General features: G+C 44.8%; 2 protein-coding genes across 5 annotated transcripts in view; both read left to right on the forward strand.

Annotated features, from left to right (window-relative positions):
• vps26a (VPS26, retromer complex component A) overlaps positions 1-1,806 on the forward strand; it is a 34,809-nt gene extending 33,003 nt beyond the window's left edge. Inside the window, exon 9 of the mRNA XM_080205372.1 lies at positions 831-1,806. Coding sequence (XP_080061498.1) covers positions 831-941 — 111 coding nt within the window. The 3' untranslated portion in view covers positions 942-1,806. The remainder of the gene's footprint in view (positions 1-830) is intronic.
• A 2,701-nt stretch (positions 1,807-4,507) lies between these two features.
• The window catches only part of supv3l1 (SUV3-like helicase), a 62,742-nt gene continuing 48,176 nt past the window's right edge, over positions 4,508-19,073 (forward strand). The window contains exons 1-5 of one of the 4 annotated variants that reach the window (XM_080205373.1): positions 4,508-4,779; positions 8,151-8,228; positions 9,068-9,175; positions 9,672-9,786; positions 18,405-18,573. In XM_080205373.1, the coding sequence (XP_080061499.1) occupies positions 4,566-4,779; positions 8,151-8,228; positions 9,068-9,175; positions 9,672-9,786; positions 18,405-18,573 (684 nt within the window). In that variant the 5' untranslated portion in view covers positions 4,508-4,565. Of the gene's footprint in view, positions 4,780-5,389; positions 5,688-6,064; positions 6,285-8,150; positions 8,229-9,067; positions 9,176-9,671; positions 9,787-18,404; positions 18,574-19,073 lie in introns of those variants that run through there. The other 3 variants (XM_080205376.1, XM_080205375.1, XM_080205377.1) reach the window with 3 other exon arrangements.

Consider the following 19,073-nt stretch of genomic DNA (forward strand, 5'->3'; position numbering starts at 1 on the left):
AAACTAAATTTCATTTGATACATCAGGTTTTGGATTTCTGTCTTGTTCACCATTGCTCCATCCTTCACAAGATCCTGTCACTCCAGCTAAAACATTGTTTTCCATTTCTTATTCCATAATGAAGCTCTGCACATTTTCCTGCATTAAGCTCCATTTGCCCTTCCAGCTAGTATCTCTTTTTTTCCCTGCCATCACCCACCCTCCCCCAACCACATTCATCTCAAAGAATTTTATCTTAGCTAAGTTAGTGTTGAAATGTGCTGACAGACCATTTATAGCCTGCTTATTGAGTGTTATTTTGTATTATAAACTCAAATAGTTCTTCACTTAAATGGCCTGACCAGGAGAATTATATTTTCCATCTGCAGGTCCTTTGGTAGAATTTTGTTTTGTGCGACATTTTGGGAAAGTATATTTAGGGCCAGCTTTACTCAGGATCCTCTGATAATAGAACCCTCCCATGGCCGTCCCATGCCCACACACTCAGAACCTTGACTAGGAAGGAAGACTTCCATTTACTTAGTGCCTTTTATATCCGCAGCACTTTACAACCAATGAGGTACTTGTGAAGGATAGTCCTTGTAGGAAATGCAATAGCCAATATGCGCACAGAGAACTCCAACAAACTGGAAATGATGAAGACCAGATAATCTATTTGTGACACTGAATATTGGCTTTGGACTGTGGCACCTGTGATTCAGTCATTTGCCATGGGCTTGGGTTCATTCTGGCTTGGCTGGATGATTGTGTAATGTTGCCAGCTGGCTATGTTCCAGCGCGAGTCAATCCTGGACCAGACCTTTCAACTGCCTGTTTTCATTTCCTGACAGGAGATTGTATTATGGAGGAAAGCTCCAGAGAAGTTGAGGAAACGAACCAATTTCCATCAGCGCCTGGAATCACCAGAGCCACAGGCCTCCGCTCAGCAGCCTGAAATTTGAGGGAAGAGTGAGCGAGATCTCGGTCCCTTTAAGAGTTGCCACAGATGTGGTCGCTGTGCAAACCCATGGTTTCTTTGTGATATTAAACTTTCTGCAGGTCACTAATGGTTTTTGAAACACTGGAACTCTAAAGCTGGCTTTTTATACTGCACATTTTGCAATTTTTGTTTGAACTTGTGCACTAAAAATCTACACTGTGCAAGATGCTGGTTTGATGGTTCTGTATGTACTGTGCATGGTGGTGGATTTATTTAAGCCTGGGAATTACTGTTATACGGATGCTTAATCGGCTCTGAGCAGATTTCACCTCGTCCACTTCAAACATACAAACTAATGCTTGATGAGAACGGATGTTAAGATGTGTTTATTGTTTGTATATTTTCAGCCTGTTGCATATTGAAGTTTGGTGATGGTCCTGTTTCTACTAATTTTAGCTTTTGCTTGGTGTAAAGTGGCACATTCCAACTCCCAGCAGTGCTCCAGGTAGCAATACAAGTACCATAACCTCTCCCTGACTGCACTACAGACACAGCACTGAAGTTGATCTTTATCTCCTATCTCCATGCACCCTTTTGCCCTCCCACCTCCCCCCTCCAACTCACTGGGGGCCGCAAGGAGTACGCACTGTGCTGGGCAGCAATGCAGGGACAACGTAGGAGTAAATTTTCCTGTCACCCAAGTTTTCCTGTGAAGTGCCTGAGAACAGTTTAAAGCCAGTTAATGCCAAATATTTTCCTGCATGTCTGTATCTGATATCAAGAATAAATGGAAATATTTTAAATACTGTTATTTCAGATGTATTATACCATCCAGAAAAATGTATCTGCTCTATATTCAATAAAGTCTTTGCCAGTGTATCCAATTACACTTGAATTCAATCCTTTCACATCTCTGTAACGTACACTGTGACTGGTGTCACTGGTCCTGATTTGGGTAGTCAGGTACCAGCAGCTCACTCTGCTTCAGCCCAGTTGGTGAAGCTCGACAGGATCATCGGAGACATAAACGTTCATGTCACTGGACAACAAAGTCTTCACTCATTTTCTCTTTGGTTAAAACAAATTTATGACATTGATATGTAGAATCAATGTTGATTTGTGCTAAATAGAGGGTGTGTGGATGTTGGGAGTGGAGTGGGGATTGATCATCGGGGGCAGGGGGGCAGAGAGGGGTGTTTGGTTTGGGGATTCGGGTTTTGGAGAATGTTTAGGAAGTTGGACTTCATCCTAGGATTTTGGATGCATTTGTTTTAATTTTCCAAAGTTCCCTAGATTCTGGTGTGGTCTCATCAGATGGAGAATAGTGAGTGTTACACCCCTATTCAAGAAAGGAGTAGTATGAGATGGCAGGAAACTTCAGGCCAGTTAGCCTAACTTCTGTCATTGGGAAAAGGCTGGAATCTATTATTCAGGATGTTATAGCAAAGCCCTTACAGTGCAATGAGGCAAAGTCAACATGGTTTTATGGGAGGGAAATCAGGCTTGATTTCTGAGTGAGTAACAAGCAATGTGGATAAAGGTGAATGTGTGGATGTGCTCCTCTTAGAAGGCATTTGACAACGTGACATCAGAGGTTAGGTTTATTTAGGATTTGGGTTTATTTGGGATTGGCTATATATATATTGGGTTTACATTAGGGTATTTTTGAGGGTTTACATTTTCAGGGGTTTATGTTAGGAATTTCAAATTGGCAGGCAGTGACTAGTGGGGTGCTACAGGGATTGGTGCTGGGACCCCAGCTATTCACAATATATATTAATTTGGACGCGGGAACAAAATTAACATCTCAAACTTTGCAGATGATATCAAGTTGGGTGGGAGGATGAACTGTGACGAGGATGCAGAGATACTTCAGCATGATGTGGACAGGTTGGATGAATGGGCAAATCAATGGTAGATACATTATAATTTGGGAAAGTTAGGGGTGGCACAGTGGTTAGCACTGCTGTGTCTCAGTGCTGGGGACCGGGGTTCAATTCCTGACTTGGGTCACTGTCTCTGTGATATTTGCATGTTCTCCCGGTGTCTGCGTGTGTTTTCTCCAGGTGCTCTGATTTTGTACTGAAGTCCAAAGATGTGTGGGTTAGGAGGATTGAGTATGCTAAATTGCCCCTTCATGTCAAGGGACTGGGTGGGATTGTGGTCGATGCAGACTCGATGGGCCAAATAGGATTCACTCTAGGATTCTATCATTCTATAATTAGGGCATTTTGAGGGTTTATATTAAGGTATTTTGGGGGTTTATATTTGAGGGGTTAAATTTAGGGTAGTTTTGGGGTTTATATTTTAGGGACTTTACATTAGGGTTTTTGGGAGATTTATTTTAGGGTGGTTGTGTTAGGGTGCTTTTGGAGTTTATATATTACGGCGCTTTATATGAGTATTTTTGGGGGTTGTGGTGTGGCATGGTGGCACAGTGGCACATTGCTGCCTCTCAGTGCCAGGGACCCAGGTTCGATTCCCAGCTTGGGTCACTCTGTGTGGAGATCCTCCCATACTCCAAAGATGTGCAGGTTAGGTTGATTGGCTATGCTAAATTGACACTTAATGTTGTAGGAACTTGGCCAGGGTAGGTGCATAAGTTATGGGGGTGGGGAGGGTGGGGCGGTGGGCCTGGGTGGGATTGTGGTTGGTGTAGACTCGAATGGCCAAATAGCCTCTTGCACTGATGGATTCTAAGGGGTTTATATTAAGGTATTTTTGGGTTTTATTTCTGGGTGTTTATATTAACTTATTTTTGGGGGGTTTATATTAGGATATTTTGGGGGGGTTTATTTTTGGGGGGTTTATATTAGGGTATTTTTGGCGTTTATTATTGGGGTTTGTTTTAGGGTATTTTTGGGTTTTTTGGGGGTTTATTATTGGGGGTTGTTTTAGGGTATTTTTGGTGTTTTATATCAGGATATTTTTGTGTGTATTTTGGGGGTTTATTTATGGGGGTTTACATTAGGATATTTTGGGGTTTTTTTTGGGGTCTTATATTGGGTTTTTTGGGGGGTTGTTTTAGGATATTTTTGGGGTTTATTTTGGGGGGTTTAGGATATTTTTAGGATATATTTTTGGGGTTTTTAGGATATTTTTGGGGTTTATTATTGGGGGTTTGTTTTAGGTTTTTTGGGGGGGTTTATATTAGAATATTTTTGGGGTTTATTATTGGGGGGTTGTTTTAGCATTTTTTGGGGGTTTGTTTTTGGTTTTTTTTGGGGGGTTTGTTTTAGGGTATTTTTGGGGTTATTATTAGGGGGTTTATATTAGGGTATTTTTGGGGTTATTATTAGGGGGTTTATATTAGGGTATTTTTGGGGGTTATTGTTAGGGGGTTTATATTAGGGTATTTTTTGGGGGTTATTGTTAGGGGGTTTATATTAGGGTATTTTTGGGGGTTATTGTTAGGGGGTTTATATTAGGGTATTTTTGGGGGTTATTGTTAGGGGGTTTATATTAGGGTATTTTTGGGGTTATTATTAGGGGGTTTATATTAGGGTATTTTTGGGGGTTACTGTCTCCATGGTAACCGGGGGTCCTCGGGCGGGTTTAGTTGCCCTCCGCGCCTGTTGAGGTCCCCGAGCCGCGCGCTGTGTCGGTGCTCCTGCCGCTCGGACAGTCTCTGCGCTCGGCCCTGTCAATGTGGCTGAGCCGCGGCCTCCGGGTGCTGGGCCCGGGCCCGGCCTCGCTTCGAGCCGCCCGCCACATCCTCAGTCCCGGCCGCTTGGTCGGCAGCGGCACCCGCGGCGGCGCCAAACCCCCCGACACATCCCTGTTTGTACCGATAGCGCCCAAAGTGAGGGCCCGGCCCGGGGACAATGTGGGAGCAGAGCTGAGCCAGGAGCTCAACAAGGGTGAGGGGGGAGGGTTAAAGGGGGAGTTGGAGTGGGAAGGTTGAAGGGAGGGAGTGGGGTAATGGGGAGGGGAGGGGATGGCTGGAAGGGGGGAATTGGGGGTAGGGTGATGGGAGGGGGAATGGAGGGAAGATGTGGGAATTGGCAGAGGGAAATGATATGGGGGAATATGGAGGGGTTTGGATGAGGTAATGATAGGATTTGAGGGAATGTCAATGTGGGGAGGGTTGGGCAGTGGTTGAAATGATGGTGGGGAACGAGGTACGAGGAATGGGTGTGATGGTGGCCGTGATGTGGAGATGCCAGCGTTGGGTAAACACAGTAAGAAGTTTCACAAACCAGCTTAAAGTCCAACAGGTTTATTTGGTAGTAAACACCACTAGCTTTCGGGGTTTGCCCCTTCATCAGGTGAGTAGGGAGTTCTGATCACAAACAGGGCATTTAAGGCACACAGTTTACAGAACACTGATTAGAATGCGAGCCTTTACAGCTAATCTGCTATTCAAGTCTTAAAGGTGCAGACAATGTGAGTGGAAATAGCATTAAGCACAGGTTAAAGAGATGTGTATTGTCACCAGACAGGACAGTAAGTGAGATGTTTCAAGCCCAGGCAAGTCATTGGAGTTACTGATAGTGTGACATGAACCCAAGATCCTGGTTGTCGTAGTGTCTGCACGGTCTCCTCATTGATGAAGATGAACATCTCTCCAAGGCCATGCGCACACCCCCACTTCTTGCCTTCAGACAACCGCATAACCTCAAACAAGACCATTGTCTGCAGCAAACTACCCAGCCTTCAGGAGAACAGTGACCACAACACCACACAACCCTGCCACAGCAACCTCTGCAAGACATGCCGATTCATTGACACAGATGCCATCATCTCACGTGAGAACACCATCCACCAGGTACACAGTACATACTCTTGAAACTCCCAATATTGTCTATCTGATACGCTGCAGGAAAGAATGTCCTGAGGCATGGTACATTGGGGAGACCGTGTAGATGCTATGACAATAGATGAATGAACACTGTTTGACAATCACCAGGCAAGACTGTTCCCTTCCTGTTGGCGAATACTTCAGTGGTCACGGGCATTTGGCCTCTGATCTTTGGGTAAACGTTCTCCGAGGGCAGCCTTCACGACACGCGACAGCGCAGAGTCGCTGAGCAGAGACTGATAGCCAAGTTCCGCACACATGAGGATGACCTCAACCGGGATCTTGGGTTCATGTCGCACTATCTGTAACCCCCATGACTTGCCCTTGCAACATGTCACTTACTGTCCTGTCACATCGTTTTAACCTATGCTTAATGCTATCTTCACGGAGGAAGATGCAAAAAGTTTGCCGGGTATTAAAGATAGAAGGATGGTAGGAGTTGTGGGCCTGAATGTGATCACTGTCACTAGAGAGGTAGTGCTTGATCAACTAACAGGACTGATGGTGGACAAGTCCCCAGGACCAGATGGAATGCATCCCAGGGTTCTGAAGGAAATGGCAGAGGTGATAGTAGATGCCTTCGTGATTATTTTCCAAACCTCGCTGGATTCCAGGGAAGTGCCGGAAGGTTGGAAAATGGCTAATGTTACGCCGCTGTTTAAAAAGGGTAGCAGACAAAAGGTAGGGAATTATAGGCCGGTTAGTTTAACGTCTGTTGTGGGTTTTCCAACATCAAATCCGTCATTGAATCCGTCATCAAAGAAGTAGTAGTGAGGCACCTTGAGAAGAATTGTTTGATAGAGCAGACGCAGCACGGATTCGTTAAGGGGAAGTCGTGTCTGACAAATTTTTTGGAATTCTATGAGGATGGGACTAGTGCGGTAGACAGAGGGGAACCGGTGGATGTGGTGTTTCTCGATTTTCGGAAGGCGTTTGATAAGGTGCTGCACAAAAGGTTGCTTCAGAAGGTTAGGGGGCATGGAGTTGGGGGTAGGGTGTTAGCGTGGATAGGGGATTGGCTGTCTAATAGGAGGCAGAGAGTTGGTATCAGTGGGTGCTATTCTGATTGGCGGTTGGTGACTAGTGGAGTGCCCCAGGGATCGGTGCTGGGGCCTCAACTATTTACCATTTATATAGATGATCTGGAGGAGGGGGCTGAGTGTAGGGTGTCAAAATTTGCTGATGACACAAAGAAAAGTGGAAAAGCAAATTGTGCAGAGGGTGTGGAAAGTCTGCAGAAGGATCTAGATAGGCTGAGCGAGTGGGTGAGAACGTGGCAGATGGAGTATAATGTTAGCAAGTGTGAGGTTATCCACTTTGGCAGGAATAATAGTAGGAGGGATTACTATTTAAAGGGCGAAAAGCTGCAGCATGCTACGGTGCAGAGGGACCTGGGGGTCCTTGTGCAGGAGTCGCAAAAACCCAGCCTGCAGGTGCAGCAGGTGATCAAGAAGGCGAATGGGATGCTGGCCTTTATAGTGAGGGGGATTGAATATAAAAGCAGGGAGGTCTTGCTGCAACTGTTCAGGACACTGGTGAGGCTGCAGCTGGAGTACTGTGTGCAGTTTTGGTTGCCGCACTTGTGCGAGGATATTTTGGCCTTGGAGGGAGTGCAGAGGAAGTTCACTAGGCTGATACCGGAGATGAGGGGATTGGACTATGAAGAGAGGCTGAATAGACTGGGTTTGTACTCGTTGGAGTTTAGAAGGATGAGGGGGGATCTTATAGAGACGTATAAAATAATGAAGGGGTTGGACAGGGTAGAGGTAGAGAGATTCTTCCCACTCAGAAAAGACAGCAGGACTAGGGGGCACAGCCTCAAGATAAAGGGGGGGCGGTTTAGAACGGAGTTGAGGAGGAACTTCTTCACTCAAAGGGTGGTGAATCTCTGGAATTCTCTGCCCGTTGAAGTGGTGGAGGCTACCTTGCTAAATATATTTAAGATGCGGGTAGATAGGTTTTTGTTAGACAAGGGAATTAAGGGTTATGGGGAGAAAGCGGGAATGTGGAACTGATCCACTTCAGATCAGCCATGATCTTATTGAATGGCGGGGCAGGCTCGAAGGGCTAGATGGCCTACTCCTGCTCCTATTTCTTATGTTCTTATGTCCACTCACGTTGTCTGCACCTTTAAGACTTGATTAGCTGTAAAGAAGCGCATTCTAATCAGTATTCTGTAAACTGTGCATGTCTTTATATGCTCTGTTTGTGATCAGAACTCCCACTCAACCTGACGAAGAGGCAAACCCCAAAAGCTATCAAATAAACCTGTTGGACTTTAACCTGGGGTGTTGCGAGACTTCTTACTGTGATGATGGCCACAGCCTTGTGGAGATGGAAAGTGCTTCCAGCGGATTATATCACACCCAGGCTATGGGTGAGTGCAGACTCCTCACTCTCTAACACCTTCAACCATTCTGTCTTTTACAGCTGAGGCTCTGAGAGTACTGAACAAATTCTATAAACGCAAAGAAATGCAAAGACTGGGGAGTGAGAATGGTCTGGATGGTAAGTGAGCATGTGTATTATCTAACCATTTGTGGTTGCTGCAGCACTCCAAAGGACACAACCACTATTATTCACCAGTTCAATCTGTTCACAGTGTGTCAGTTTATAGTTACTATAACTCTCCCTTTACAGGCAGCGTTTAAGAATTTCTATGAAGCAAGAACCTCTCCTTCTCCAGAATAATCTAACAGTGCCAGTCTATGACCCTTATTTTGCATTTTGTAAAAGATACTTAGCCACATTCTTATCTTCTTAAAGTCAGCTGGGATGGAGATGTGTTCATAGTGCCTTCTGTTGCAGATGGGCTGGGTTTGCAGTCTCAGTGAAATTATGGAATTCCTACAGTGCAGAAGGACACTTCGGCCCATCGAGTCAGCACTGGCCACAATCCCACCTAGGCCCTATTCCCCCTAACCCTTCCTCACCACCCCCGAGATTAAAGGAGAAATTAGTGCGGCCAGTCCACTTAACCAGCACATCTTTCGACTGTGGGAGGAAATCGGAGCACTCAGAGGAAACCTATGCAGATACGGGGAGAGCATACAGATTCCCCACAGACAGTGACCCAAGCCAGAAATCGAACCCCGGTCAGTAGCACTGTTCCACCATGCAACCTTAATCTGCTCCACAGCAGTGAATTCTGGTCATGAGAGAGAAATGGAAGCCTACAGGAAAGTTGGACAAAGGCTCTCCCTTGTGTCCTTATCATCAGAGTGAAAGCTGTAGAAGAGGTGCAGTGTAATTCTAACTCGGGTGATCTAGATGGGGAAACAATGAACGTCTTCATGTTCACCGTGGGTTTTGCACAATTTTCTGTAATCCTTTTGTGTTCTCTACAGCTCGTCTTTTTCACCAGGCATTCATTAGTTTTCGGAAATATGTGATGGAAGTTGAATCCCTGAGTGTCGATTTGCACATCATCCTTAATGATATTTGCTGTGGTGCAGGTAAATACGGTAATAACTGTGTGTCCCCTGAGTATATGACTTGCATAGGTCTTCTTGCCCCGGAGCCAGTCTTGACTTTGTAGGTTCTACAATTAGTGTTCTGTGTTTACTGTGCCTAACCCCTGACCACCGTTTAACCCACCCCAGAGACACTATTCTAGCATCCTTGATCCCCCTTCCTCCCTCTCTCGCTCTCCCCGGCCCCATCTCTCCCCTCTCCACATTTGGGTGTGAGGGGGCGTATGTCTGGTGCCCTCAGCTCAGAAATGTGTGTAGTGATGATGTAACCTGGAAATTGAAACCCAGCAGCTTTAACATTCACATTTTGACTTGAACTGAAGTGGATTAAAATAAAACACACTGTACGAGTGGAAATTTCAAGAGCCTAGATTAATATACTTGGGACTAGCTTCATGTGCTGCTGATGGGACTGATGTGGAGGAAGGCTAGGTTTCTTTCCCACTATTAAATACATTTGGTGCAAATTTGTTTACAGGTCATGTTGATGATCTCTTTCCTTATTTCCTGAGGCATGCCAAACAAGTGTTCCCCATGTTGGACTGTATGGAGGATCTGCGCAAAATCAGTGATCTGAGGTTACCAGCCAACTGGTAAGGTTCATCTGACATTAACCTTTGTGTCTAATGTTCCATTCCCCTTCAGACACCCTCAGAAAGAACAAAGAAAATTACAGCACAGGAACAGACCCTTCGGCCCTCCAAGCCTGCACTGACCATGCTGCCTGACTTAACAGAAACCCCCTACCTTCTGGGGACAATATCCCTCTATTCCCAACTCATTCGTATACTTGTTAAGATGCCCCTTAAAAGTCATTACCGTATCTGCTTCCACTGTCTCCTGTGGCAACAAGTTCCAGGCACCCACTACTCTCTGTAAAAAATCTGCCTCATACATATCTTTTAAAACTTGCCCCTCGCACCTTAAACCTCTGCCCCCTACTTATTGACTCTTCCACGCTGGGAAAAAGCTTCTGACTATCCATTCTGTCCATGCCTCTCATAATCTTGTAGATTTCTATCAGATCTCCTCTCCACCTCTGCTCCAGTGAGAACAAACCAAGTTTATCCAACCTCTCCTCATAGCTAATGCCCTCCATACCAGGCAACATCCTGGTAAATCTTTTCAGTACCCTCACCAAAGCCTCCCCTTCCTTCTGGTAGTGTGGTGACCAGAATTGAACACTATATTCCAAGTGTGGCCTAACTAAGATTCTATAAAGCTGCAACATGGCTTGCCAGTTTTTAAACTCAGTACCCTGGCCGATGAAGGCAAGCAAGCATAGTTCTATGGCTTGGTGGGTTAGGTGATCGGTGCAACTTGTGGGCTGAAGGGCCTGTTTGTGCTGTAGCGTTCTATGTTCTATGCCATATGCCTTCTTGACTACCTTCTCCAGCCTCCTTGCCACTTTCGGTGACCTGTGTACCTGTACACCCAGAACCCTTTGCCTATCAATATGCCTAAGGGTTCTGCCATTTACTGTTTATTTCCTATCAGTATTTGGCTACTTGGCTGAGTGAGTGGGCGAGGACGTGGCAGATGGAGTATAATGTTAGCAAGTGTGAGGTTATCCACTTTGGTAAAAATAATAGTCGGAGGGATTATTATTTAAAGGGTGAAAAGCTGCAGCATGCTACGGTGCAGAGGAACCTGGCGGTCCTTGTGCAGGAGTTGCAAAAACCTAGTCTGTGGGTGCAGCAGGTGGTCAAGAAGGCGAATGGAATGTTGGCCTTTATAGTGAGGGGGCTAGAATATAAAAGTAGGGAGGTCTTGCTGCAACTGTACAGGGCACTGGTGAGGCCGCAACTGGAGTACTGTGTGCAGTTTTGGTCGCCGCATTTGCGAAAGGATATATTGGCCTTGGTGGGAGTGCAGAGAAGGTTCGCTAGGCTGAAACTGGAGATGAGGGGGTTAGCCTATGAGGAGAGATTGAACAGACTGGGTCTGTACTCGTTGGAGTTTAGAAGGCTGTGGGGGGATCTTATAGAGACATATAAGATAATGAAGGGGATGGATAGGGTAGAGGTAGACAGATTCTTCCTGCTTAGAAAGGATAGCAGAACTAGAGGGCACAGCCTCAAAATAAGGGGGTGGGGACAGTTTAGATCGGAGTTGAGAAGGAACTTCTTCACTGAAAGGGTATTGAATCTCTGGAATTCTCTGCCCGTTGAAGTGGTGGCGGCTGCCTCGCTAAATATATTTGAATCACGGGTAGATAGATTTCTGATAGACAGGGGAATTAAGGGTTAAGGGGAGAAAGTGGGAAAGTGGAACTGATCCACTTCAGATCAGCCATGATCTTATTGAATGGCGGGGCAGGCTCGAAGAGCTAGATGGCCTACTCCTGCTCCTATTTCTTATGTTTTTAGTATTAGACCTTCCAAAATGCACTACCACACATTTGTCTGGATTAAACTCCATCTGCCATCTCTCCACCCAAGCCTCCAATTGATCTATATCCTGCTGTATCCTCTGATTGTCCTCATCGCTATCCACAAATCCACCAATCTTTGTGTCGTCCGCAAACTTACTAATCAGTCCAGTTACATTTTCCTCCAAACCATTTATACATATTACAAACAGTAAAGGTCCCAGCATGATCCCTGAGAAACACCACTTGTCACAGCCCTCCATTCAGAAATGCACCCTCCCACTCTATCTTCTTTGATCGAGCCAGTTTTGTATCCACCTTGCCAGCTCACCTCTGATCCCATGTGACTTCATCCTCTGCGCCAGTCTGCCATGAGGGACCTTGTCAAAGACCTTACTGAAGTCCATGTGGATAACCTTCGTCACTTCCTTGAAAAACTCAATCAAGTTCATGAAACATGACCTCCCCTTCACAAAACCATGTTGTCTCTCACTAATACATCCATTCATTTCCAAGTGGGAATAAATCCTGTCTCGAAGAATCCTCTCCAATAATTTCCCTATCACTGATGTAAAGCTGACCGGCCTGTAATTACCTGGATTATTCTTGCTACCCTTCTTAAACAAAGGAATAACATTGGCTATTCTCCAATCCTCTGGGACCTCTCCTGTAGGCAGTGAGGATACAAAGATTTCTCTCGAGGCCCAGCAATTTCCTCTCTCGCCATGTTTCTTGCCAATTTCCTCTGATGTTTAGAGACATGAACTAACACTAGTTACATTTCAGTCAGTAAGGTGAGAAGCAGTGCTCTCTCTAAGCTGTGAGAGTATGTGCCACCCTGGAATGTTCCTTGCAGTTGTGCATATAACTATTATTCCCTATAGGATGTGCCACTATCAGTGACAGTGTTAACTTCTTTGATCTGTCATTATAACTGAAGTTCCTCATCCTGGAACCATATTCATGAATCTTTTCTGCACTCTCTCCAATGCATCCGCGTCCTTTCAAATGTGTAGCACCCAAAACTAGACGCAGTCCTACAGCTGAGGCCGAACTAGTGACTTGTACAAGCTCAACAAAAACTTGCTCTTGTACTCTATGCCTCTATCAATAAAACCTCGGATTCTGTTTGCTTTATTAACCATTTTCTCCACCTGTCCTAATGCTGTGATGATATGCAAGTATATCATTACAGCTCCTGCACATGCGCTATAGTAGTACCCTTTTTTTATATTGTCTCTCCATGTTCCTTTACCAAAAGGAATCACTTCATATTTCCCCACACTGAACTTCATCTCCCATTTGTCCATCCGTTCCATAATTTTGTCTGTGTTTTTGTCAACCTGTTTCTCATCTTGTCTATGTCCTCATAGTTCATAATGATTCCACGTTCCATATATTTCATATATTTTGAAATTGTAGAGGTAGAGGAGGGCACTCGATGTTAAAATGGCGGCACGGGCCCGTTGGGCCGAAGGGCCTGTTTCCCGTGCTGTGTTGTTCTTCGTTCTTTATGCCAAGGATTAAGTCATTACTATACACCAGGAAAAGCAAGGCCCCCAACACTGACCCCGGGGAACTTTACAACAAATCTCCTTCAGCCCAAAAAGCATCCATTCACCTGTTTCCTGGCACTCAGCCAATTCTGAATTCAGGTTGCTAGTGTTCCTTCTATCTTGTGAACCACAACTTTGGTAAGTGTGGCACTGTATTGAATGCCTTTTGGAAGTCCGTGTACACCACATCAACAGCATTTTCCTCACCAACCCTCTCTGTCATCTCTTCAAAAAACTTCAGAGAGTTAATGAAACCTGTTTTTCCCTTAACAATTCCATGTTGGTTTTCCTTAATTGATCCACATTTGTCTTGACATTTTGTTTCTAGAAGTTTCCCTACCACCAAAGTTAAACTGACTGGTTGGTAGTTGGTAGTTTATTTTTGCACCCTTTTTGGAACAAGGATGAAACATTTGTAATTCTCTAGTCCTTCCATACCACTGTTGATCCTAAAGGAGACTGGAGGATTATGGCCAGTGTTTCTGCAATTTCCACTGTCACTTGCCTCCCTATTCTAGGATATATCTCCTCCAGACCCAGTGCCTTATCAACCTTAACTATAGACAGCCAGTCTAATGCCAATTCAAGTTTAAATCTTTCTAATGTATTAATTACTTCCTGTTTCACCACAGCTGGCAGCATCTTCTTCGTCGATGAAAGACAGATGCAAATTTTACATTTAATAGATCTGTACTCGTTGGAGTTTAGAAGGCTGTGGGGGGATCTTATAGAGACATATAAGGTAATGAAAGGGATGGATAGGGTAGAGGTACAGAGATTCTTCCTGCTTAGAAAGGATAGCAGGACTAGAGGGCACAGCCTCAAGATAAGGTGGGGTGGGGGCGGTTTAGATCAGAGTTGAGGAGGAACTTCTTCACTGAAAGGGTGGTGAATCTCTGGAATTCTCTGCCTGTTGAAGTGGTGGAGGCTACCTCGTTAAATATATTTAAGTCACGGGTAGATAGGTTTCTGATAGACAAGGGAATTAAGGGTTATGGGGAGAAAGCGGGAAAGTGGAACTGATCCACTTCAGATCAGCCATGATCTTATTGAATGGCGGAGCAGGCTTGAAGGGCTAGATGGCCGACTCCTGCTCCTATTTCTTATGTTCTTATGTAATATTTCAGCCATGCCCCTTGCCTCCATGAATAATCCCCTTTTTGTTCACTAATTGGCCCCAGTCCTCCTTATCCCACCCTTTCACCATTTATATACGTTTAGAAGGCTTTAGGATTCCATTTTAGCTGTCACTTGCTTTTCATACTCTCTCTGTGTTTCTAATTTGATTTTTTCAATTTTCCTCTGAACCTTCTCCACTGGCTCTGGTTAAAAGCAAAATACTGTGGCTTTTGAGATCTGAAACTAAAACAGAAAATGCTGGAAAATCACAGCAGCTGTGACAGCGTCTGGGTCGAGAGAATAGAGCCAACGTTTTGAATCTGGATGACTCTTCGTCAGAGTTCTGCATTTTCTGTTTTTGTTGTCACTGGGCCTGGTATTATTTTTCTGACATTTGTCATAAGCACACTTTTTTCTTCTTCTTAATCTATACATTCTCTTTTACCATCCAGCGAACTCTAGATTTGTTTGTCCTACCTTTCCCCTTTGAGGGACTATACTGAGCCAGAACTATTGCCTCTTTGAAGGTAACTTTATTCAGCTATTGTTTTTCCTGGCAATCTTTGATTTCAATTTATTTGTCCAAGATACGTTCATACCCCATTAAAGTTCACTTTACCCATTTAATTATTTTCACTCGGGATTGTTTTTGTCCTTTCCGTTATCAGCCTAAATCATAGTGTGATTTTCCCCCAGTGATACCTGACCTACTTGGCTCATCTTGTTCCCAAGAGCCTGTTTCAGCTGTGCCTCCTTTCTCATTTGACTGGAAATTTGCTGCTGTGGAAAATTCTCCTGAATGTATTGTAGGAGTTCTTGCCTTCCCCTTTGCACTAATACTATCCCAGTCTATATTCAGATTATTGAAGTGCCCCGTTATAAGTCTTTCCCCTTTCTGTAATTTCCTTTGTTCCTCTACATCTTTCCCACTGGTTGGTGGCCTATAGACTACACTGAGCAATGTAATTGCTGAGTTATGGAAGATGCTGTCCAATTAGACTGGATTTCTCCCTACTTCCAACTGCTGCCAATTAAGATGGGCAAAAGTAATGTTTTTGCCCCTGTTTGTCGGTCTTTGTCTGTAAACAATATATCTCAGAAATTAACAATTTCAATAAAACTTGGTACATGGCTCGGGTATGACTCCAGGAAAAACTGATTAATTTTTAGCAAATATCCAGTGGAATCTTTTAAAGGATCCATTAGTTAGGGCAATTTAACTTCATAGAATATTCTGGTTCGTTTTATTTAGAATGTTGCTGATAGTCTCAGCTGCTGTGGTGGAATTTGACATGACTCAAAATGTGGACTAGTTTTCAGAGCAGGTTGTTGGTTGTGGATTGGCTTGACGCCTCCTCAGTTAGTTGGAAGCTCTTAATTAAAAGATTTTTGTTCCACATTGTAGCTACAGACCTTTAACCAGGTGTGGGCGGCACAGTATAACAGTGGTTAGCACTCTGCCTCACAGCGCCAGGAACCCAGGTTCAATTCCGGCTTTGGGTCACTGTCGGAGTGGAATTTGCATGGTTTCCTCCAGGTAATCCAGTTTGCTCCCATAGTCTGAAAGATGAGGTGAAGCCGCAAGGAGGTGCTGTGTATTTGTAATGCAGCGTGGCAGATGTACTGAATACCCTCTTCACTTGTTGCTTTTCCTGTTTTCCTTCCGTTGGAACTGACCTGGAGCCAGAACCGGACATTAAGTTGTGGCCTTCCATCTGCATAGAATCATAGATTCCCTAGAGTGCAGAAGGAGGCCATTTGGCCCATCTCATCCGCACCAACCACAATCCCACTCAGGTCACATACCTGTAACCCCTCATATTTGCCCTGCTAACCCCCCTGACACTACAGTCAATTTAGTGTGGTCAGTCAATGTAACCTGCGCATCTTTGGACTTGGGAGGAAACCAGAGTACCCAGAGGAAATCCATGCAGACATGGGAAGGACGTACAAACTCCACACAGACAGTGACCCAAGCCGAGAATCGAATCCGGGTCGCTGGCGCTAACCCCTAACCCTGCACTCTAAGGTGGATGCAAAAGATCCCTTAACATCTTCAAAGAAAAGTAGGGAGTTTTATCTTCAGTGCCTGAGTCAATATTTATTCTTCAACCAATATCACAAAATAGATAATGATCCATGTCATGTTTCTACTTGTGGCCTCTTGCTGTGCACAAAACAGCTGTCATGTTTCCTATAATTTTGAAGGTATTTCATTGGCTGTAAAACTCTTTAGATCATTTTGAGGCTATAGAAGTTGCTATGTAAATCCAATTTCTCCCTTTCCTGGCTCCTGATACAATCTCCTCATTCCCACTGATTACAGGACACGCACCTTTGGGGTGTGCACTCATTATCAGAACTGCATGACGACAGATCAGAGACTTCCCAACATCTCAGCACATCACAGTTTCCAATTGTTCCTCACTTCCATAATACTGAACTCAATGGCTTCTCCTTAACAGCTTGATAAAATAAAACATACCCAGGGACTGATCGTTAAAAGTTAAAGTTTATTTATTAGTCAGAAATAAGGCTTACATTATCACTGCAATGAAGTTACTGTGAAATTCCCCTAGTCACCTCACTACGGTGCCCGTTTACCCTTTCTCCCTTCCTCCCAATGTCTACTTTTCAGCTTAATCAAAAAAAAATGTTAGAATCCGTCATCAAGGAGGAAATAGCGAGGCATCTTGAGGGGAATTGCTTGATAGAGCAGACGCAGCACGGTTTCGTTAAGGGGAAGTCGTGTCTGACGAATTTACTGGAGTTCTATGAGGATATGTCTAGGGCGGCGGATAGAGGAGAGCCGGTGGATGTGGTCTTTCTTGATTTTCAGAAGGCGTTTGACAAGGTACCTCACAAGAGGTTATTGCAGAAGGTCAGGGGACATGGGAGTAGGGTGTTGGTGTGGATAGAGGACTGGTTGTCAAATAGAAGGCAGAGAGTGGGGGTCAATGGGTGCTATTTGGATTGGCGGTTGATGACTAGTGGAGTGCCTCAGGGGTCGGTGCTGGGGCCTCAGCTATTTACCATTTATATAGATGATCTGGAGGAGGGAACCGAGTGTATGGTGTCAAAATTTGCTGATGACACCAAGATTGGAGGAACGGCAAATTGTGCAGAGGGTGTGGAGAGTCTGCAGAAGGATCTAGATAGGCTGGGCGAATGGGCCAGGAACTGGCAAATGGAATTTAATGTTGGCAAGTGCGAGGTGGTCCACTTTGGTAGGAATAATGGTAGGAAGGATTATTACTTACGTGGAGAAAAACTGCAGCAGGCGACGGTGCAGAGGGACCTCGGGGTCCTTGTGCATGAGTCGCAAAAACCCAGCTTGCAGGTGCAGCAGGTGGTCAGGAAGGCGAATGGGATGCTGGCCTTCATAGCGAGGGGGATTGAATATAAAAGTAGGGAGGTCTTGCTGCGGCTGTATAGGGCATTGGTGAGGCCGCAGCTGGAGTACTGTGTGCAGTTTTGGTCGCCGTACTTACGCAAGGATATTTTGGCCTTGGAGGGAGTGCAGAGGAGGTTTACTAGGCTGATGCCTGAGTTGAGGGGGTTGAGCTATGAGGAGAGGCTGAATAAACTAGGCTTGTACTCTTTAGAGTTTAGAAGAATGAGGGGAGATCTCATTGAGACGTATAAGATGATGAATGGGATGGATAGGATAGAGGTGGAAAGACTCTTCCCGCTCAGAAAGGACAGTAGGACTAGGGGGCACAGCCTCAAGATAAAGGGGGGGCAGTTTAGAACGGAGTTGAGGAGGAACTTCTTCACTCAAAGGGTGGTGGATCTCTGGAATTCTCTGCTCGTTGAAGTGGTGGAGGCTACCTCGCTAAATATTTTTAAGACGCGGGTTGATGGGTTTCTGATAAGAGAGGGGATTAAGGGTTATGGGGAGAGGGCGGGAATGTGGAACTGAGCCACGACAGATCAGCCATGATCTTATTGAATGGCGGGGCAGGCTCGAAGGGCCAGATGGCCAACTCCTGCTCCTATTTCTTATGTTCTTGTGTTGACTGTTATTATCACTACCAGAGTATATATTTATTGTGATACATTTGTAGTGTATGTCTGCTAGTATTTTGGCTAATCATACACTGTTTCTCAGCTATATTCCTGACTTTCCTCTAAGTGTCACTAATAGCACAAATATTTACTGCAGGTACCCTGAGGCCAGAGCGATTCAGAGAAAAATTGTCTTTCACGCTGGGCCAACAAACAGTGGGAAAACACACCATGCCATCCAGAGCTTCTTGGCAGCCAAGTCGGGAGTCTATTGTGGTCCTTTGAAGCTGCTCGCACATGAGATCTACCAAAAGAGCAATGATGCTGTCAGTATGTCTGAAGAATTTTATATAGGAACTGTTTTCTAACAGTCTGTACAGTTAGAGTTTATAGATTCTAAATGGAATTCTAAACTTTTAACCTTAATCACCATCAACTGCTAATGCAGTCCCTGCTTTACCTAGGGACAGGAATCTTTTTCCTGATTGTTATCTTGTGACCTCTTACTGGAGAGTGTATCTTTTCCCATGCTCACTTCCTATGTCCAAACTTAAATTGGAAAATACCAATATAAGTGTGATGCGCTAAGTGTACTTGTCGTGCTGTAGTGCATCCTCTATAGAACATAGAACATTACAGCGCAGAACAGACCCTTCGGCCCACGATGTTGCGCCGACCAGTTAAAAAGCAATGACCCTCTAACCTAAACCAAACCCTTTCCATCCATAAACCTACCCACGGATCTCTTAAACGCCCCCAAACTAGGCGCATTTACAACTGCAGCAGGCAGGGCATTCCAATCCCTCTCCACCTTCTGGGTAAAGAA

Source organism: Carcharhinus amblyrhynchos, chromosome 17, assembly GCF_965287045.1.
Source record: "Carcharhinus amblyrhynchos chromosome 17, sCarAmb.v2.hapA, whole genome shotgun sequence".
Classification (NCBI taxonomy): Eukaryota; Metazoa; Chordata; class Chondrichthyes; order Carcharhiniformes; family Carcharhinidae; genus Carcharhinus; species Carcharhinus amblyrhynchos.